This window comes from Delphinapterus leucas, chromosome 8 (genome assembly GCF_059928025.1).
Source record: "Delphinapterus leucas isolate spDelLeu-1000000601 "Yukka" chromosome 8, BTC_Dleu_Yukka2, whole genome shotgun sequence".
Classification (NCBI taxonomy): domain Eukaryota; kingdom Metazoa; phylum Chordata; class Mammalia; order Artiodactyla; family Monodontidae; genus Delphinapterus; species Delphinapterus leucas.
The window spans coordinates 38,624,757-38,645,702 of NC_143136.1; the positions used below are offsets into that span (position 1 = coordinate 38,624,757).

General features: G+C 40.0%; 2 protein-coding genes across 3 annotated transcripts in view; one reads left to right on the plus strand and one right to left on the minus strand.

The window, feature by feature from the left end:
• GTF3C3 (general transcription factor IIIC subunit 3) overlaps positions 1-20,946 on the plus strand; it is a 95,571-nt gene that overhangs the window by 63,062 nt on the left and 11,563 nt on the right. For both annotated transcript variants that reach the window (XR_016394070.1, XR_016394069.1), the window contains one exon: positions 1-15,273. This exon is cut by the window's left edge and continues 15,979 nt beyond it. The gene's annotated coding sequence lies outside the window, so the exon portion shown is untranslated. The remainder of the gene's footprint in view (positions 15,274-20,946) is intronic.
• The window catches only part of CCDC150 (coiled-coil domain containing 150), an 88,653-nt gene that overhangs the window by 907 nt on the left and 66,800 nt on the right, over positions 1-20,946 (minus strand). Inside the window, 10 exon segments of the mRNA XM_089916550.1 lie at positions 1-2,642; positions 2,927-3,037; positions 11,956-12,042; positions 12,765-12,926; positions 13,019-13,087; positions 13,527-13,721; positions 17,035-17,161; positions 18,075-18,244; positions 19,039-19,132; positions 20,178-20,347. The exon segment at positions 1-2,642 is cut by the window's left edge and continues 907 nt beyond it. Of these exon segments, the coding sequence (XP_089772676.1) occupies positions 2,526-2,642; positions 2,927-3,037; positions 11,956-12,042; positions 12,765-12,926; positions 13,019-13,087; positions 13,527-13,721; positions 17,035-17,161; positions 18,075-18,244; positions 19,039-19,132; positions 20,178-20,347 (1,302 nt within the window). The 3' untranslated portion in view covers positions 1-2,525.

Genomic DNA, 20,946 nt, shown 5'->3' on the forward strand with positions numbered 1-20,946 from the left:
CTACTGAGGCAAGGGGCCCTGTTGTATACTACCCAGTGCCCGTAAGTCACGAGGTTTCCAATTCTGGCTGGTGAGAACTGGTACTGTATGTGTGTGTGTGTGTGTGTGTGCGTGTACGTGTGCATGCACGTGCATGCTGGGCACTGTCACTTCTAACCCTTTTGGATGGTTTTTTTTCCAGCCTTAGGTAGATTCCTCAAAGGCATGTGCTAACCAGTACTCAGCTCAATACTCAGAGAGGACCTTGTGGACATCTCTGAGATGCTCCCTCTGTGCAGCTGTCTCCTCTCCCATACTCTGTCCTGGAACGCTTGCAGCCTGTGTCTCCCTGGACTCTCAATTCTCGTTCCTTAACCCAGGGAACCCATCCTAATTTCCACTCCTTGCATCATAGCCTGAACTCCCTCAAGGCTGTAAGTTGAGGCAACAATAGGGCTCACCTCACTTGTTCCCTTTCTCTCAGGGATGAGAGTGCTTTGTTGCTTGATGTCCAGTCTCTTAAAAACCATTGTTTCATATTTTGTCTGTTTTTTTGTGATTTCAAATGAAAGTAGAGGGTCACAATAGAAGCTAGTATATATGATAGACACTCTAAACGTACTATAGAAACACTTCTAAAGTATCACAGAAATAATTTAACAAATCATCACACTAAACAGGCAGTTTTAACTATAATCTTGACTAGAACTGATCACCAATCTAACTCTATAATTCTCCTCTTGTTCTGGATGAGGACATAAATATTCTTGGCATGTGACTGTCGCGACAACACTCATTTGCAACCCATTAAGATTGATCATCTCTCCTGTGCAGCAATTGGGATCTTTGTTCCTATGCATAATTCAGGACCAAGGTTTTCAGTGCCACCCCAGGACCAAGGTTAATTGTTCTATGGGGCTCTTATTAGGCTGTTTCAAGATTCTGACTCCCCAATACCATCAAATTGACAATACCTCCTTACCTCCAAAGGGATAAATACTATAGGAGTTAGACAACCTAAGGAGGCTTTTACCAGCCTGCCAATCAGTGGGTCCCTCACTCTTGAAAGTCAGACACAGAAATGGACGCCCTCCAGGAAACTTGCCTCTGAATGTCAATTAATCAACAATAGTCTCACTCAAGTACTACACATCTACAGTTGATGTCAACCTACTTAAACCTCTGAAACTCTTCCAATGCTTGAACTCCATGCTTCCTCAAAACCCTATATAAGATCAGCAGTTTGCTCTGATCAGGGAGGCCACTGTCTGACTAACTTCTCTCTCCCCTACCACAGTAAGCAATAAATTCAGCTGTGTTTTTTTATTTTTTAGTATTTTGTTCTATTTTATTATATTTATTTATTTTGGGCTGCATTGGGTATTCGTTGCTGCGTGTGGGCTTTCTCTGGTTGCGGAGAGCAGGGGCTACTCTTTGTTGCAGTGCGTGGGCTTCTCATTGTGGTGGCTTCTCTTGTTGCGGAGCATGGGCTCTAGGCGCGCGGGCTTCAGTAGTTGCAGCATGCGGGCTCAGTAGTTGCAGCACGCAGGCCCTAGAGCGCAGGCTTCAGTAGTTGTGGCACATGGGCTTAGTTGCTCTGCAGCATGTGGGATCTTCCTGGACCAGGGATTGAACCCATGTCCCCTGCATTGGCAGGTGGATTCTTAAACACTGCGCCACCTGGGAAGTCCCCAGCTGTTTTTTTTTTAAAATTAGATATTGAGTGGTGGGCTCACCAACCTCTGAGAGTCTTACATTTGATATTCTAATTTTATAATTGCTCACTTGATTTAGGTCCTAATACTATTACCAGCAGCTACCATTACTTGAGCATCAATTAAGCCAGGTATTATGCCAGCTGTTTACATACTTTAAATCTGGATTACTTAATCTGAAATGAGAAGATAAAGCTGAATTTATTGCTTACTATAGTAAGGGAGAGCTACATTGGTCAGGCATAATCTCCTGGAACAGAGTTGAATAAACTTCTTTGTAAATGTCCAAGGAAGCTGCAAATACAACCTCTGAGATATCTTATATACCAATAGAGATATGGTCTTATAAAAGGTGTGCTAGTAATTACCCAGCACAGAAGGGTATATGTTTACTAGACAGTGGGAGAGTTTTTACCACTTTTCAGGTGATCGTATTTCCAGGGAATATCTACTAGATGTTAGACTAGGACATTTCACTGAAATAAAGTATCATATCATTTAGTTGCCAAATCATCTAGTACCTCATTAAATGCTTTTTGATAAAATTTACTTAAAACAATAGCCAAGTATCATGCAACAGCATCTCCTATCATACAACACATTAATATAAATTTATTGGGGGGAAAATGGGGAAAGGGACAAAAAAGATGGGGTGGTTCTATATTGATATCAAAGAGTTCATAAAAGGATAAACTCAGGTCCAAAATCTTCAGTCCACATCAAAGACTTCATGTTCTGATGACGTTGGGAACAGCCCAGCCCTAGTTGCTGGGCTCAGGGAATCAGGGTGATGTAGCTGTTCTAAGTGAAGAAGCTCCTCTGTCAAGGACATCACTTTCTCTTTAGTTCAGAATGACACTTCTTGGGCACAAGTCTAAGATTCTGTTTATTCTCCCATCGATGTAGAGCAGACTGATTGGATATGCCGTTGTGCCTTTTATCTTGGTCCTGTTGGAAAGAACACACACCCCAAAACTGTTAGAAACTAACTGCAGAGCTGAGGACCTATTTTGTCTTTATGGATGTCATTTTTCAAGATAGGTGGTTCTAAACTAGACAGCTTGGGAGAGGTAGAACTTTTAAGAAAGAAATTCAGTTCATTGGTTTTCCAAACAGTAGTTAAAAGAAATCTACAGATTAGTGGAGAGTAGCTGGATGAAGAGAGAACTTGTGTAGTTAGAAATCTGAGAAGGAACAAATCCAGAATTGCTTAAGACAGCCAAATATTCCACCTTTTCCTGCCACCTGTCTTCCCTCTGCAACCGGTTTTTGGTCAGCTCAAGTTGTAGGCCATCGAGTCTGCAGTTAAACCAGCGCTGAGCTTCTTCCAGGTTAGCTGTTATCTGCACATACAAATGTTCTAATTAAAATTTACAACAAAGGAACACTTAATCTTTTTGTGCATTAGTTCAAGAGACTTTTTTTTTTTTTTTTTTTTGCGGTACGCGGGCCTCTCACTGTTGTGGCCTCTCCCGTTGCGGAGCACAGGCTCCGGACACGCAGGCCCAGCGGCCATGACGCACGGGCCTAGCCGCTCCGCAGCGTGTGGGATATTCCCGGACTGGGGCACGAACCCGTGTACCCTAGCATCGGCAGGCGGACTCTCAACCACTGCGCCACCAGGGAAGCCCGAGACTCTTTCTTTTTACACTGTATAATTTAAAAGCTTTATTTCCCCCCACAATTAGCAAATGGCTTCATATTAGTTAAACTGGAAGTTTTCTTCCTATAGTTGCCAGTTCAAGAGACTTTACTTAGGGCTTCCCTGGTGGCGCAGTGGTTGAGAGTCTGCCTGCCGATGCAGGGGAAGCGGGTTCGTGCCCCGGTCCGGGAAGATCCCACGTGCCGCGGAGCGGCTGGGCTCGTGAGCCATGGCCGCTGAGCCTGCGCGTCCGGAGCCTGTGCTCCGCAACGGAAGAGGCCACAACGGTGAGAGGCCCGCATACCACACACACACACACACACACACAAAAGACTTTACTTAGATATTAAAAGACTCAAATTCTAACTGCATGGTCTTTGCAACCTGTTTGCATAATACACATTCTCCTATAGATGAGAGAATAGTTGCTGAATATGGAGTTAAACAATGAATGCAAACCTGATTTTCATGCATTTGTTAATATTTCCTGGATGTGAACTGAGATGAGAGGGCTCAGGAGAAAGTTACGATAGGAGTGAAAGTACAAGATGGCATTGAAAATTCATGTGGTAGTTCAAACCACACTTTGAGTTCTGTTCTCTAAGACTAAACACTTCTCCAAAGTCCCTGAACTGTAAAGCCTAGATTTTCCTGCTGTGCTTTATAAAGGTAATACAGTGAATTAGTAAAAACACTGGACCAGCTTAGTGTAAATGGTATTTTTTATTTCCTTTATCAAAATATTTTATACTTTAGGTCCTAAGCACAAATTTCCAAATGATCTGTGAGACTTGAAAACAGTCCCTCTAATAGTCTGCCTTTGAAGATGATCTAGGATCAGTATTCATTTACTTCACAGATGTTTATTGAGAGCCTATATGTGCCTGGCACTTTTCTATGTATTTGGGATATTTTGTTATTTTGAAGGTAGAGCCAACAGGTTTTTATTATATATAAAGGTTGCTTCAAAATAGCTGTAGAACATATCCTCTAGAATAAAAAGGAAAATGACTGTTTTTCCCCCTTTGATTATTTATGTTTCATGGACAGCATTTTCACGTTTTGACTCTGAGGTCTCAGAGACTACTGTATTTCTCTCTTGCTTGGGAGAAGGCAAGTTCGATGAGAGCAGGGGCTTTGTCTGGCTTATTCACGCTATATCTCCATCACCTAACACGGCACCAGCCATATAATAGGTCCTTTATAAATTTGTGCTACTATGTACTTGTCCCATATTAACCAGGTCACAGTGTGGCTAGAAAATAGTGAGATAAGAAACCAGAGCTCTGCTTGTCATTTAACTTTTAGAAAGCTACAAAGCTATTTTCCAGGTCTGTTTGTGCATCCTGACGACAGACACACTCCCATCCACCCCCAAACCAAACCCCACTTTGCTCTATCAGAAGTTGAGGGAAAGATGCTTGAAACGACATTCATTGTACATCATGTCTCCTCTTGTATGGTGAATGAGAATAGAGCCAACATTTATTGAAACTTACTCCAAGCCATCTATCAGAGTAACAGTGGTAGGTAATAACTTCCTGACTACTATAGAAGTGGTACCTGATGAGTTACAGAAAGTAAATGTAACTTCCTTAAGGGCCCAGTAAGTGTCATTGTTGGCAAACTCACAAGAGAGGAGTCCATATTCCTTTTAATTAATTAATTTTTTAAAACATCTTTATTGGAGTATAACTGCTTTACAATGGTGTGTTAGGTTCTGCTTTATAACAAAGTGAATCAGTTATACATATACATATGTTCCCATATCTCTTCCCTCTTGCGTCTCCCTCCCTCCCACCCTCCCTATCCCACCCCTCCAGGCGGTCACAAAGCACCGAGCTGATCTCTCTGTGCTATGCGGCCGCTTCCCACTAGCTATCTATTTTACATTCGGTAGTGTATATATGTCCGTGCCACTCTCTCACTTCGTCCCAGCTTACCCTTCCCCCTCCCTGTATCCTGAAGTCCATTCTCTAGTAGGTCTGTGTCTTTATTCCCGTCTTGCCCCTAGGTTCTTCATGACCTTTTTTTTTTTATAGATTCCATATGTATGTGTTAGCATACGGTATTTGATTTTCTCTTTCTGACTTCATTCTGTATGACAGACTCTAGGTCTATCCATCTCATTACAAATAGCTCAATTTCATTTCTTTTTAAGGCTGAGTAATATTCCATTGTATATATGTGCCACATCATCTTTATCCATTCATCTGTCGATGGACACTTAGGTTGCTTCCATGTCCTCGCTATTGTATATAGAGCTGCAATGAACATTGTGGTACATGACTCTTTTTGAATTATGGTTTGCTCAGGGTATATGCCCAGTAGTGGGATTGCTCGGTCGTATGGTAGTTCTATTTTTGGTTTTTTAAGGAACCTCCATACTGTTCTCTATAGTGGCTGTATCAGTTTACATTCCCAACAACAGTGCAAGAGGGTTCCCTTTTCTCCACACCCTCTCCAGCATTTATTGTTTGTAGATTTTTTGATGATGGCCATTCAGACTGGTGTGAGGTGATACCTCATTGTAGTTTTGATTTGCATTTCTCTAATGATTAGTGATGGTGAGCATCTTTTCATGTGTTTGTTGGCCATCTGTGTCTTCTTTGGAGAAATGTCTCTTTAGGTCTTCTGCCCATTTTTGGATTGGGTTGTTTCTTTTTTTGTTATTGAGCTGCATGAGCTGCTTGTAAATTTTGGAGATTAATCCTTTGTCAGTTGCTTCATTTGCAAATATTTTCTCCCATTCTGAGGGTTGTCTTTTGGTCTTGATTATGGTTTCCTTTGCTGTGCAAAAGCTTTGAAGTTTCATTAGGTCCCATTTGTTTATTTTTGTTTTTATTTCCATTTCTCTAGGAGATGGGTCAAAAAGGATCTTGCTGTGATTTATGTTATAGAGTGTCCACTTACATTTAGGTCTTTAATCCATTTTGAGTTTATTTTTGTGTATGGTGTTAGGGAGTGTTCTAATTTCATTCTTTTACATGTAGCTCTCCAGTTTTCCCAGTACCACTTACGAAGAGGCTGTCTTTTATCCATTGTATATTCTTGCCTCCTTTATCAAAGATAAGGTGACCATATGTGAGTGGATTTATCTCTGGGCTCCCTATCCTGCTCCATTGATCTATATTTCTGTTTCTGTGCCAGTACCATACTGTCTTGATAACTGTAGCTTTGTAGTATAGTCTGAAGTCTGGGAGCCTGATTCCTCCAGCTCCGTCTTTCCTTCTCAAGATTGCTTTGGCTATTCGGGGTCTTTTGTGTTTCCATACAAATTGTGAAACTTGTAAGTTGCTTTGCGTAGTACAGTCATATTCACAAATGTTGATTCTTCCAATCCAAGAACATGGATCTGTCTGTATCATCTTTAACTTCTTTCATCAGTGTCTTATAGTTTTCTGCATACAGGTCTTTTGTCTCCTTGGTAGGTTTCTTCCTAGGTATTTTATTCTTTTCGTTGCAATGGTAAATGGGAGTGTTTCCTTAATTTCACTTTCAGATTCTTCATCATTAGTGTATAGGCATGCAAGAGATTTATGTGCATTAACTTTGTATCCTGCTACTCTACCAAATTCATTGATTAGCTCTAGTAGTTTTCTGGCAGCATCTTTAGGATTCTCTATGTATAGTATCATGTCATCTGCAAACAGTGACAGCTTTACTTCTTCTTTTCTGACTTGGATTCCTTTTCTTTTTCTTCTCTGATTGCTGTGGCTAAAACTTCCAAAACTATGCTGAGTAATAGTGGTAAGAGTGGGCAACCTTGTCTTGTTCCTGATCTTAGAGGAAATGGTTTCAGTTTTTCACCATTGAGGACGATATGCCTACTTTCTGGAGGGTTTTAATCATAAATCGGTGTTGAATTTTGTCAAAAGCTTTCTCTGCATCTGTTGAGATGGTCATGTGGTTTTTCTCCTTCAATTTGTTAATATGGTGTATCACATTGATTGATTTGCATATATTGAAGAATCCTTGCATTCCTGGGATAAACCCCACTTGATCATGGTGTATGATCCTTTTAATGTGCTGCTGGATTCTGTTTGCTAGTATTTAGTTGAGGATTTTTGCATCTATGTTCATCAGCGATATTGGCCTGTAGTTTTCTTTCTTTGTGACATCTTTGGCTTTGGTATCAGGGTGATGGTGGCCTCGTAGAATGAGTTTGGGCGTGTTCCTTCCTCTGCTATATTTTGGAAGAGTTTGAGAAAGATAGGTGTTAGCTCTTCTCTAAATGTTTGATAGAATTCACCTGTGAATCCATCTGGTCCTGGCCTTTTGTTTGTTGGAAGATTTTTAATCACGGTTTCAATTTCAGTGCTTGTGATTGGACTGTTCATATTTTCTATTTCTTCCTGGTTCAGTCTCGGAAGGTTGTGCATTTCTAAGAATTTGTCCATTTTTTCCAGGTTGTCCATTTTATTGGCATAGAGTTGCTTGTAGTAATCTCTCATGATCCTTTGTATTTCTGCAGTGTCCGTTGTTACTTCTCCTTTTTCATTTCTAGTTCTATTGATTTGAGTCTTCTCCCTTTTTTTCTTGATGAGTCTGGCTAATGGTTTATCAATTTTATCTTCTCAAAGAACCAGCTTTTAGTTTTATTGATCTTTGCTATTGTTTCCTTCATTTCTTTTTCATTTATTTCTGATCTTTATGATTTCTTTCCTTCTGCTAACTTTGGGGTTATTTTGTTCTTCCTTCTCTAATTGCTTTAGGTGTAAGGTTAAGTTGTTTATTTGAGATGTTTCTTGTTTCTTGAGGTAGGATTGTATTGCTATAAACTTCCCTCTTAGAACTGCTTCTGCTGCATCCCATAGGTTTTGGGTTGTCATGTTTTCATTGTCATTTGTTTCTAGGTATTTTTTGATTTCCTCTTTGATTTCTTCAGTGATCTCTTGGTTATTTAGCTGTGTATTGTTTAGCCTCCATGTATTTGTATTTCCTACAGATTTTTTCCTGTAGTTAATTGATGTCTAGTCTCATAGCATTTTGGTCAGAACAGATGCTTCATACAATTTCAATTTTCTTAAATTTACTGAGGCTTGACTTGTGACCCAAGATATGATCTATTCTGAGTATTCCATGAGCACTTGAGAAGAAAGTGTATTCTGTTGTTTTTGGATGGAATGTCCTATAAATATCAGTTAAGCTCATCTTGTTTAATGTATCATTTGAAGCTTGTGTTTCCTTATTTCTTTCCAGTTTGGATGATCTGTCCATTGGTGAAAGTGGGGTGTTAAAGTCCCCTACTGTGATTTTGTTACTGTTGATTTCCCCTTTTATGGCTGTTAGCATTTGCCTTATGTTTTGCGGTGCTCCTATGTTGGGTGCATAAATATTTACAATTGTTATATCTTCTTCTTGGATCAATCCCTTGATCATTATGTAGTGTCCTTCTTTGTCTCTTGTAATAGTCTTGATTTTAAAGTCTATTTTGTCTGATATCAGAATTGCTACTCCAGCTTTCTTTTGATTTCCATTTGCATGGAATATCTTTTTCCATTGTCTCACTTTCAGTCTGTATGTGTCCCTAGGTCTGAAGTGGGTCTCTTGTAGACAGCATATATATGGGTATTGTCTTTGTATCCATTCAGCCAGTGTATGTCTTTTGGTTGGTGCATTTAATCCATTTACATTTAAGGTAATTATTGATATGTATGTTCCTATTACCATTTTCTTAATTGTTTTGGGTTTGTTTTTGTAGGTCTTTTCCTTCTCCTCTTGTGTTTCCTGCCTACAGAAGTTCCTTTAGCATTTGTTGTAAAGCTGGTTTGGTGGTGCTGAATTCTCTCAGTTTTTGCTTGTCTGTTAAAATTTCAATTTCTCTGTTGAATCTGAATGAGATCCTTGCTGCGTAGAGTAATATTGTTTGTAGGTTTTTCCCTTTCACCACTTTAATTATGTTCTGCACTCCCTTCTGCATTGCAGAGTTTCTGCTGAAAAGTCAGCTCTTAACCTTATGGGGATTCCCTTCTATGTTATTTGTTGCTTTTCCTTTGCTGCTTTTAATATTTTTTCCTTGTATTTAATTTTTGATAGTTTGATTAATGTGTCTCGGTGTGTTTCTCTTTGGGTTTATCCTGTGTGGGACTCTCTGTGCTTCCTGGACTTGATTGACTATTTCATTTCCCATGTTAGGGAAGTTTTCAACTATAATCTCTTCAAGTATTTTCTGAGTCCCTTTCTTTTTCTCTTCTTCTTCTGGGACCCCTATATTTCGAATGTTGGTGTATTTAATATTGTACCAGAGGTCTCTAAAACTGCCCTCAATTCTTTTCATTCTCTTTTCTTTATTCTGCTCCCTGGCAGTTATTTCCACCATCTTATCTTCCAGCTCACTTATCCGTTCTTTTGCCTCAGTTATTCTGCTACTGATTTCTTCTAGAGTATTTTTAATTTCAGTAACTGTTTGTTTGCTCTTTAATTCTTCTAGATCCTTGTTAAATGCTTCTTGTAATTTCTCCATTCTGTTTCCGAGATTTTGGATCATCTTTACTATCATTACTCTGAATTCTTTTTCAGGTGGCTTGCCTATTTCATCTTCACTTATTTGTCTTGTAGGTTTTTACCTTGCTCCTTCGTCTGTAACATTTTTTTTTTTTTTTGTCATTTCATTTTTTTTTGATGGGTGGTGCTGTATTCCTATCTTACTGGCTGTTTGGCCTGAGACATCCAGCACTGGAGTTTGCAGGCAGTTGGACAGAGTCAGGTCTTGGTGCAGAGATGAGGACGTCTAGGATGCCTCACTCCCATTAATATTTCCTGGGATTTGAGTTTCTCTGTTAGTCCAGCAGACTTGGAGCTCCCACTACAGGAGCTTGGGCCTGACCTCTGTCCTGGGAACCAAGATCTTGCAAGCTTTGTAGCACTGTAAAAAAGAAAAAGGAAAAAAAGGAGCAGAGCAGAGCAGCACAATATCAAAGAATAAAAAAGAAAATAAATATTAGGAAATATAAAACTATAATTGAAACAACTGCAACAAGGTAAAATAAAACCACAACAGAAAAAGGAAATAAAAAAGGGGGAGGGTACAAGCCAAAAGGAGAGAACAACAAAGTATAAAGAATAAAGTAAAATTAGAAAAATAAGATTAGGAAATATAAAAATATAAGAGAATCAACAATGAGTCAACAAGGTAAAACAGAACCCCAATCTAAGAGAGGAAAAAAGAAAAAAAAAGCCTTGGCTACAGGGTGGGGTTTAGGCAGGGGTGGAACTTAGGCAGGGGTGGGGTTTAAGGTGGGGCAGGACCTAGGCTCAGGAGCCCCATAGCAGGAAAAGGCCCTGGGGGTGGGGCCTAGGTGGGGTGATGTTCAAGTGTGGGTCAGGGCCTCTGCTTAGGACCTGGGTGGAAGGAAAGGAGGGCCTCTGGAGTGTGGAGTTCTGGAGTTTGGAGGTAAGGCCCTGAGTGAGGGTGTGTGGGTGGGGTTTAGGCCCAGTGCCTTGGAGGGGGTCTCAGAGCAGGTCTCTGAGTGTAGAGGTGGGGCCTTGGGTGGGGGTGTAGGGGCAGGGCTTGGGCTCTGCACAGGAGAGAGGCTCCGAGGATTAGGCCCAGGAGCCCAACAGGGAAAGCGCTGGCCCTGTTTCCCTCCATTCCTCTGTGCCCTCCCCCACTGTCTCCTCCAGGGTCTCCCCCTTTGCTGCTGAACCCCTAACCGTGGGTGGGTCCCACTGGGTGTAGGAACTCCTCCTCTCCCCCAGCCACCCCTCAGGGGTGCTGGTCCCACAGGTCCAGCCTTTACTTTTGCTCCCTCTTCCCTCCCACTCCCTCAGGACCCGCACAGCTGGAGGGGGCCTCAGTGGGCAGAGGGTCAGGCCCAGGATCTCAGCAGGTTCCCAGGGGCCCAACTGGGCAGGGGAAACCTGGCCCTGCTCCCTTTTGATCCTCTGCCCTCCCAGTGGTCCCCAAATTTACCCCTTCAGGCATGGAATCCCTTCCCTTCCCCCAGCCGCCTCTCAGGTGCCAGTCCCATCCCACCTCTGCTTTTCCTTCACTCCCCCCCCATGCCTCATGTCCTACCTGGTCTCTGGGGGTTCCTCCCATCCCCTTAGGTGTCAGTGGTCCCCCACTGGTACCTGGTAGGTGCCCTAGTTGTGAGGAGACGCGAATTCCACGTCCTCCTAGTACACCATCTTCATTCTGCCCCCCCCATATTCCTTTCAATATACCATTCTGACAGTCATATTATCATGTAATTTAATGGCTACAAAAAGGATAAACTGGCAGCAATGTCACTGTGATACCTTTAGCTTAAGAATCTCTTCTTTTTTGAATTTTATTTATTATACAGCAGGTTCTTATTGGTTATCTATTTTATACATATTAGTGTATATATGTCAATCCCAATTCCAGGGACTTCTGGAATTTCAGGGACTTGGACTACCAAGTTAACATTTGTCAAAATCAATATTTTAGCATTCTATGATGTCTCATCAAGACACAGAATCTTAATCTGAAACTATTCTTTATAACAGAAGCTATACTGAGTAAGGTATTGGTTCTTGCCTTTTGCACTCCTGACAACTATGTTACTGAAGGATATTACACTGACTTGTGTTTCAGGGTCATCGTGTCTGAGGAAGCTTGTCTAAGTCTTCATGTCCATGGGTCTGGCTCACCTGTTCTGATTCCACACTAGCTTCTTTCAGTTTATTCTCTGTTGCCTCTTTACATTTCTTCAGGTGTCTAATAGTTTCTTCCAATTCCTGAAAATGTGATACAAAGACTTTTTACAAACTCCCAATGTACTATATATGGAAGAAAAAGCTTCAATATTGTAGTAAATGAGCAACCAAATTATGAAAGTATGATGGGGTACTTTCTAACTCCAGGTGCTACCAGACTATAAGATAAAAACTATTATTTTCAGTTTAACCTACGGTATACATTTGTGTATATGATTACAGATTTTGATTTACAGATTCTCCTGAGAAAAGGTGATTAACATCTCTTTCTAAAACTGGGGAATACTTTTCATAGCAGACAATCTCTGTTGGAAAGCAAGAGCTTGATGGTCTCTTGAAGTCCCTTTTCCGTAATAAAATGTGCTTTTCATTAGGTTGGGAGTAGATAAAAGTCCTGTAACGGCAACAGATGTATCTGAGCTACGGGGAAGAACCAAGGGGTGTAAAGTTCCTGAAACACTATTAAGTTCAGAAGTCTTACTTAGTAACTAGTACTTTGCATATGTGAGCTTTAGCCGTTCTTTAAAAATGAGTATCATTTTTATTAAGTTGAACATGAAGACGAGGTGCCATAGTCAAAGCTCCAGGCTTCATTCCTAGATATGATTCTAAGGACTTTGCTAAGATGAACGACTTGTAAGCTTGTCTTCTACACAGCCTAGAAAAGCCAGGTGCCCTCATGCTGGGTTTTGCACATGGCCTTTGCTGGTAATCTTTGAGATGAATCTTAGGAACCCTTTTACCTGGCACCGATGCTCCAGCTCCCGCCTTCTCTTCCACTCTGCCTCGAGTCGCAGCTCTTGCTGTTTATTCCGAGCTGACAGATCATATTGGCTCTTGGCCAACAGCTGCATCTCCTTCTGTAGGTTAGTCATTTCAGATACAAATTTCTGGATACTTAGTGACTGGTAGGGCACAAAGAGGGAGACGGTTGGTGAACCTGTCCAAGTTTGGCATTTCATGTGAATGGTAAACAGAGTGTGTGGAAATCATCTACCTGTTCGTAGTTTTTTTTCTGATATTGATCCTTAATTATCTCCATTTGCCTCAATTCTGTTTCTATTTGCTGAAAGTAAATGTGGAAATAACATAGAAAGATGATCAGTGGAAAAACTGGCTTGCTCTTTTTGCCTATAGGCTAACAGAAAGAATCCCACATGAGATCCACAGTTACCAGTTCCTGCTGGGCTCTCCTTCCCATCCAGGCCCTGACCCCAAAAGAGCAAAATCTTGTACAATCACTGTGGAAGAGACAGCTGGGGAGCCAGAATGTGACACTGGCAGCTAATGAGAAACCAAACACTGATGCAGCAGTATCTCTGCGGGAAAAGTCTCCCCCCACCTCCCCCCAGGCAATCTGCCCACTTCCCAGGTGTAGCTGTAATTCCCAGAGAACCCATGGTGACGGTAATGCTCTGAAACCATCCTCCCCAGACACCACTGCCTGCCTGGATCCTCATCAGATACTAAGGAGGTGAGAGGAGAGTTAGGGTTTCTCATACAACCTTCATCCTCTCTATATTCTGAGCATTATTCGCCTTAGCTGACAAGTGGAGCTTAATTTGGGCCTTTTGACTCTTTATTTTCTCCTTGCTGCTGTTCAGTGTCTTTTCCAACTCTGTAAGTTTCTGCCGCAGCTCTCGGTTGGTCCGGGATACCTCCACTGATCTGAAGTTGGCTTCATCAAGGGCTTTCTTCAGCTGTGGGATACAAAGGGAAAATTAGAACGTTTTAACCTTCCGTTCAGTAAGAGAAGCTTATGTTTAGCTGTGTCCCTATATTTTGTTCTCTTTGGACCTTTCTTTTAAAAAGGAGGTTAAGTGATGGGACTTCCCTGGTGGTCCAGTGGCTAAGACTCTGTGCTCCCAATGCAGGGGGGCCGGGTTTGATCCCTGGTCAGGGAACTAGATCCTGTGTGCCACAACTAAAGATCCTGTGTGCTGCAACTAAGACCTGGCACAGCCAAATAAATAGATATTTAAAAAAGGAGGGTAAGTGAGGCAATAATAAGTAGATTTGTGGAGAAATACTCTCAGTGATTTTCATAATTTTTAACACTAAAGAACACAATTTTTCTTAGAACAGATAATGTAAATGTATGTTCATCATTTGCTTTCTAAGAGCATGGCTTTGGAATCAGACAGAAGTTAAAATCTCAGCTTCACCACACACTAGTCAAGTAATTTCCGATAATTAACTTCCCTAAGCCTCAGGTTCATCATTGGAAAAGTATGTGAATAGCCTACTTCATAGGATTCATGTAACAGTTAAACAAGATGAGGCAGAGAAGGAATATAGAGCCTGGCACACACTAATTGCTCAGTGCTCATTGCTATGCTTTAAAGGTTTTTTTTTTTTTTTTTTTTTAAAAAGCTTAAGCTCGTCTCTTTCTGTCACTTGTGACCTCATGTATGGAGAAGTGGAAATAAATTATATGGCAGTTTATGTAAATACACCTATCAGTTATTGACTATCCTTGCATGTATTTTTATAATATTGCTTTTTTTCTATTGAGGTATAGTTGATTTACGATATATTAGTTTTAGGTGTATGACATAGTGATTAAAAATTTTTATAGATTATACTCCAGTTATTATAAAATACTGGCTATATTCCCTGTGCTGTACAATATATCCTTGTAGCTTATTTACACAGTTTATAGTTCTTATGAATATTGCTTTTTGTTTAGAAATTTTAATAAACTTGTCTAGTGGAAAAATAACATAGTGATTACTATTAAAAACAAGACAACAGGCCCACAATGAAGTCACTTATGCTAAGCCTTATGTCACCAAACTGAGACTTAATTACAGTTTTGGCTCTTCCAGAAAAGGACTCTTAAACCATTCAATCAGGAATCGCCCGATCAGCATTAGTTGAGTAATCTGCCTGACAGACCCCTGCCATCCCTTAAAGCTACTAGTAACTAATCTACTTTTTTGCCTATTTTGCCTAGTATAACTTCCTTGTTCCTGCTTCCCTCTGCCTATAAAAGTCTTTCATTTTATACAACTCCTCAGAGCGCCTTTCTATTGCAATTGATTGCATACTGCCTGATTCAAATTGATTTTTGTTCAAATAAACTCTTAATTTTATTATTCTTCAATTTATCTTTTAACATTACTTAAATCATTTTACTGAGTTCCCCCTCCTCCTCATATGCCCTTAAATGAGTACGACTTGATTTTTAGGAAGAAGAGATGGCAACTGAGAAGGGAGAAGATAGGAGGAGGGTGGTATTCTCTGTGGCTGGTAAGTATTTAACTCATGTCAAAGAAAAAAGTCAAAATTATTTGTTACCTTTTCTTTTATACTAGCTCATTCTCTCAGATCCTAACCTCACACTACAGTGTTAGTCTTTTATTATCACCCAACTAAATTTCTGTTAGATATTCCACCATTACCTCAATCACAGCTTTGTCAAAACTGGGTAAGCCCTAAAAACTAACCCTCAAAACCACCCTGGAAAGCAACTGTGATGATTTCCCTTTTGACTGAGGAAACTGAGACTCAGAAATGAAGTCATCTGCACAGATAGTAAATTTACACATTGCTAATAAGAGGCAGAGCTGGGAGTCTTAAACAGTGCACCCTGAGCCCACCCCTGCCACTAACTGCTCAAGACATCACACTCATACTGTTCCTTGGTCTCTCCTGCACAAGTTCACCATCTTTACTGATCCCTGTTAAAAGGATTTAAACTTGTAAGTATTCTGAACAACTCTCTCTGAATAAAGGTACTTTTAATTTCAGTGCCCATTTTTGTTTCCCACAGAAATTATTTTTATAATATTTTTTAACACTTATATACAGTGCTTTTTCAATTTACAAAGCACCACGTAAATAGTTGAATCTGATTTTGTGACTGTGCACTGTCAAGTGCAATTGCTAACTGCGCTAAATTTGGCAAAATACAGACCGGCCACCCCAAACAAGTCTTGGAATTATTTTAATTACTCCCTCCCCTTTGCTTATGATACATTTAGTGTCTGATTTTTCTATTAATTAAAATGGATTTTTGATGTGATTGATTGTTCTCTGTTTTCAACAGAAACACTTTGCTTGGCTCTAATCATCTGAAGCCCAAAGTAACTGCTCTAGTTCCCTTGAGCCTCCATGTTTCCAGTTTCTCTTCATTCTTACCTACTCTCCACTGCTAATAGACTAACCCACCTAAAATCGTGCTCATAGCCTTCTCAGAAACCTACAGTGCTCTACTTTTACCTAATACTTTCCATCCAACATTCTGGTAGTCAAGGCCGTCTACCAGCTGGTCTCATCTAAGCTAACCCCTTTTTCTCAGAAATTTCCTAAAGTCTCGGCTCTGATCAAGAGAGGCAAATCCTTTTTCTTTGCTCACATGTCCTATTTATTTTTGTAACTAAGCTTTGTTCATCCTCTTACACAGAGAGTGTCACAGCCCTGTCAGCTCTGCCAGTCTCAACCCTGTATAATTTCGTCAAGCTTCCCTTCTTCTTCGATCACCCAACCAGCCTAAAACAAACTTTCCCTTACTTTTGAATTCCTTTAAAATTGTACACAGCTTCTAGCTATCCAAGAAACATCTTCTGCTGTCTTCCTAGTTGTCTCATGTAAAGAGTGGAGATGACAATTAAATAAGGGGTCATTTAGCACAGACCACATCTTATGCTGTTTTTACTTGTGCCTCTCAGGAGGAGGTAGGTGCATGATGGATGCTAGTTAAGTGAATTGAGGAGACAGGTGACTTGCCATCTGTCTAGCAGATGGCGGTCTCCTCCTTCCTCTTTCCCACTCAGTTATTATTCTCCAGTGGGAAGGCTGTCATCAAGGCATTCCTTCATTGGGCAGATAACTGTATATCAGAAACTTTTTGTGTGTTAATTTACAAACAGCATAGAGATGTATCTGGCTTGCTGGCGACAGGGGGATTGGAAGAGCCAACAACTGTAGCCATTCTCGGAAATCCTGTAGCTGGTTCTCCTCTTCAAAGGCATTCACCTAGAGGGAGACTTTCGTCACTTGCCTCCATACCTCAGTCACTTCCCGTTGTGCTGCTTTCTTTGCAGTTTCTCTCTCAATTTGAAACTGCTTTCTTAGAGCATCTATGCGTTCAGCATGCAGTTCTGCTTCTATTTTGGATTCTTCACTCATCTGTTCTCTGTTTTGAAAAACAGAGATGATGAATCACCTTTAGAAAACATCTTAGTAGATGTCATTTACCAATGAGAAGCAGATAAGTCACCAGGTAAAAATCACTGATCTGGAACTCATTAACAGAAGAAGAAATAAGCATTTACCTACAGCATTAAAAAACAAAAAGTCATTCAATAGAAAGAGATCCACCCAAAAGAGTGAAACACATACTCTTGTTTTAACCAATACTGAGTAGTCCTGAGCCAGCAACATTTCACCAGAATATAAAATTTGTACAGATTACAAATATGAAAAATACCCTCTTTGCTTTAGCTTATACTTGCCTGCTATATCAGTATGTTCACTACGTGAAAGGAATAAAGATCCACGTGCACAATGCATTTCCCTTGGGTATAAATTTTCATGGGATGTTATTAATATCTAAATCCTATTTGCCTAGATAAAGTTTAACAAAAAACTTTAGTGGCTTGACCTGAACTTGATGGGTTTGACCTAACTAATCTCAGGACAAAATTGAAAACAATGAATGGTTTAGTAGCTGCTTAAATGGAATTATCCCACTCCTGGAGGGGTTATTCCCATCCATGCTTCTGTTTCTCCTTTTCCAAATCATACTTTTAAAGGACACATAAGCTTCTGATAGAAAAGGTTTGGCAGAAACACGTAAGTGTCCCTTCCAACTTGGTTTAAACCTTCATGTACGGAAGAAGACCGACAGTAGACGAGGGAAGAGCTGAAAAGGAGCGTACCCCGGCCAACTAATATCTGCTCTGCTCAAGTATGCCTGCTTCCTTCACATGGCTCTGCTGGGAGTACTAGCTCAATAGGGAAAAAGGCTTTAACTGGTTTATGTGAATTAGCCAAGCTTACTCTCCCAGAGGCTCTCCCTAAGTTCACTGCGACTGTACTGCCCTTACTTGAAGGTTTCCAAAGTCTGTCGCTCAAGTTCTTTGCTCTCCAGTTTCTCTTGAACACGCTCCAGCTTTGTTTGCAGATGATTATTTGTCTGGAGAGCTTGCTCCAGGCTCATAGCCAGTTTCCTGTTGTCTTCTCTAGCTACATCTAGAGCTTTCTGTAGAGGCTCCATCTGAAAGAGAGAAGAATGATTGTTTTTAATTCCACTGTAACAGACACAAGAAGTCCATAACACTGTATATTCACTCTTTAAACTGTGAAACAATAATTGTTTGGAACCAGAACCAAAGACTCCAGATGCCTGGAATATATGTGTGAGAACTTATTACAGACAGTCCTTAGGAGACTCCTAGAAGGTGATAGGAAGGGTATGCTCCACTGGTCACTAGAGAGTTTTGGAAAACAGAGCCAACTTATTTATCCTAATTTCTAAAGTTTTAAACCAGTTAAACTCCTCCCTTCCTGAGCCTATGACCCTCTGGTCTCACTGCCTAGACAGATAAGAACTGGCAACTGTTCCCTGTATATCCTTCTAGAAAAAGCTTTTTACAGGAAATATCTCTATTTTATATGTGTGCATACGTGTAGATACATATTCATGTGTGTATACACCTATAAACACATGTGAGTATGCCTCCTTATTTAGTGGGATCATTCTAGCTACTTCTGACTAAAGTTATGTTGTTTTCTAAGCCCTTTAACTTCACTTATGCATTAATACATGAAAAGAATGCAGACCATATAAGACAAAGAGAGTTAGGCATAATTATGGTCCTGGTTTGCCAATAAATGGTTCACTGTAAGATCGCAGACCCATTTCCCATTTGGAAATATGTCACTGTTCAAAACTCAGACTTGAATGGAAAGGAAATTTACCCGATTGTTTTACTCCGTTTTTCCAAAATAGCAATATCCCAATAAAATAAAAAATATCAACATTATCATCTATAAAAACCTAGCTTCTACCTCACTGTTGTGCTGGGCCTCCATGACAAGGATTCTGGCCTGCCACTGGTCCGCTTCTGCTTCCAGCTTCTGTACCCGCTGTTGATTTAGAGCCCTATAAATGAAGGGCACAGGGAGAGTGACCACAGAAAAATACCATCTAGGAATGATACCACTGGGAGTTACAGGACACCTTCCAGGAAGCCCAAATGGCATATGTAGTCGGCTACAGATGCTCAGAATATCTGAGAGTTGGCAGGTGACAATTAGTAGCCTCAGCTTCAGAAACTAATTTTCGTATGGATTAAAAACTTGTTCCATTTATGATTCAATTTGGCTTTATATATTAAACTATCAGTACATGTTAATGACTAACTTATGGGCTGGTAACGTTATACTATATATATTACTAGTACAAAAATATATCACCTCTATATGGACTGGCTTGCTGTTGAGATTTCTGCTTTTTACCTAGAATTTTATTGTGAATAGTAAACTATTTTTAATACCATCCCCTTGACTTTTTTTAAGTTCAGAGGTAATACAGATTCATCATATGTAAAAAAACAAGCACAATGAAGAATATAAAACTCACTTGTTCTCCCATAACATAGAGGCAATATGCACCACTAATGTATTACAATATGTCTTAGAGGTCTGATTAAACCCAAACCATTTGTTCATTAACCTAAAAGGGAAACTTTTATGTAATTTTTGAAACATTCAAAGGAGTTCACTTATAAAACATGGCTAAAAGTAGTTCTCAGAATGATTCATCTAAAATAAATAGGATACTAATAAATGGATAATTAATTCAAACAGAAGTAGACACTTGGCTTTAATCTTGACAATTACCGTTCTGTAGACCCAAGGGCAGGTATAAATGGTGTAGAAAACAGCAAGGATAAAACAGCATATATCACATGAATTTCTAGAATACATACTTATTTACATCACTACAAAATTTGAGAATTTTTGGATATCATTTTTATTTATAATTCCAGATTTTCCTGAATTTGCTAGTTCTTTAAATACCATTTTACTACTTTATTTTCACAAGGGAATCAATATAAAGTGACTGTTTCTTGACTGCACTCTGTTCTTTACTACAAGGCAGCAGAAAAATACAAGTACAAAGACAGAAAAATAATCTCTGGTACCTTTCTTTCTTGAGGCCTGCAATCTCTGAATCCCTCTGCCCAAGCTCTGTTTGCACTTTTTCCAGAGCGCCTTGCATCTTACTGTGAGAAGCCAACACATTCTCCAACATGATTGTAACTTTGCAGTTGTCTTCTTTAGCTTCTGCCAGTTGTCGCTGAAAGTTTCCCACCTAATAGAAAATGAAATAAGACAAAGATATTTGATCCTTTCTGGTTATTCTTCTGCTGAGTCCCATGACTTCTACAAGAGTATGGAAACCAGGTCTGGTAGAATGCTAAGAAGAATAATTAAAGTATATTTTATATTTATTTTGTTTAAGTTATTCTGACTTTGAGAAAGAGAAAACTAGACCCTAGATCATATGGATCCTATGAAGAACTCTGCAGTGCATCCTAACTATTGTCGTGTCCAGCACATATATCAACTAGAGACATAAGGACCAACAGCTTCTTGGGTCTAGAGGGGGTCCCAGACTGGCCTGTGCTAGCCCTCCTCAGCTATCTTACCATGGAGTCAGAAGAAAATAACACATTTGAAGCCCATCAGAATTATCTGAGGAAAAAGGACCATAAGAGAAAGTGGAAGCTGCTGAAGAATGATGTGACTCACAGCCCTCTTCAGAGGGGCAAAATCTAGCACCTGCTGTCAAGAAGTTTGGGATGTTACCCCTCTTCCCACTAAGTACACACACTGTTAAGCAGAAAGCATTTGGTAATTTGACTTAATATAAAATCTTAGCAGTGTTATATCACATTAATAGAACATAAG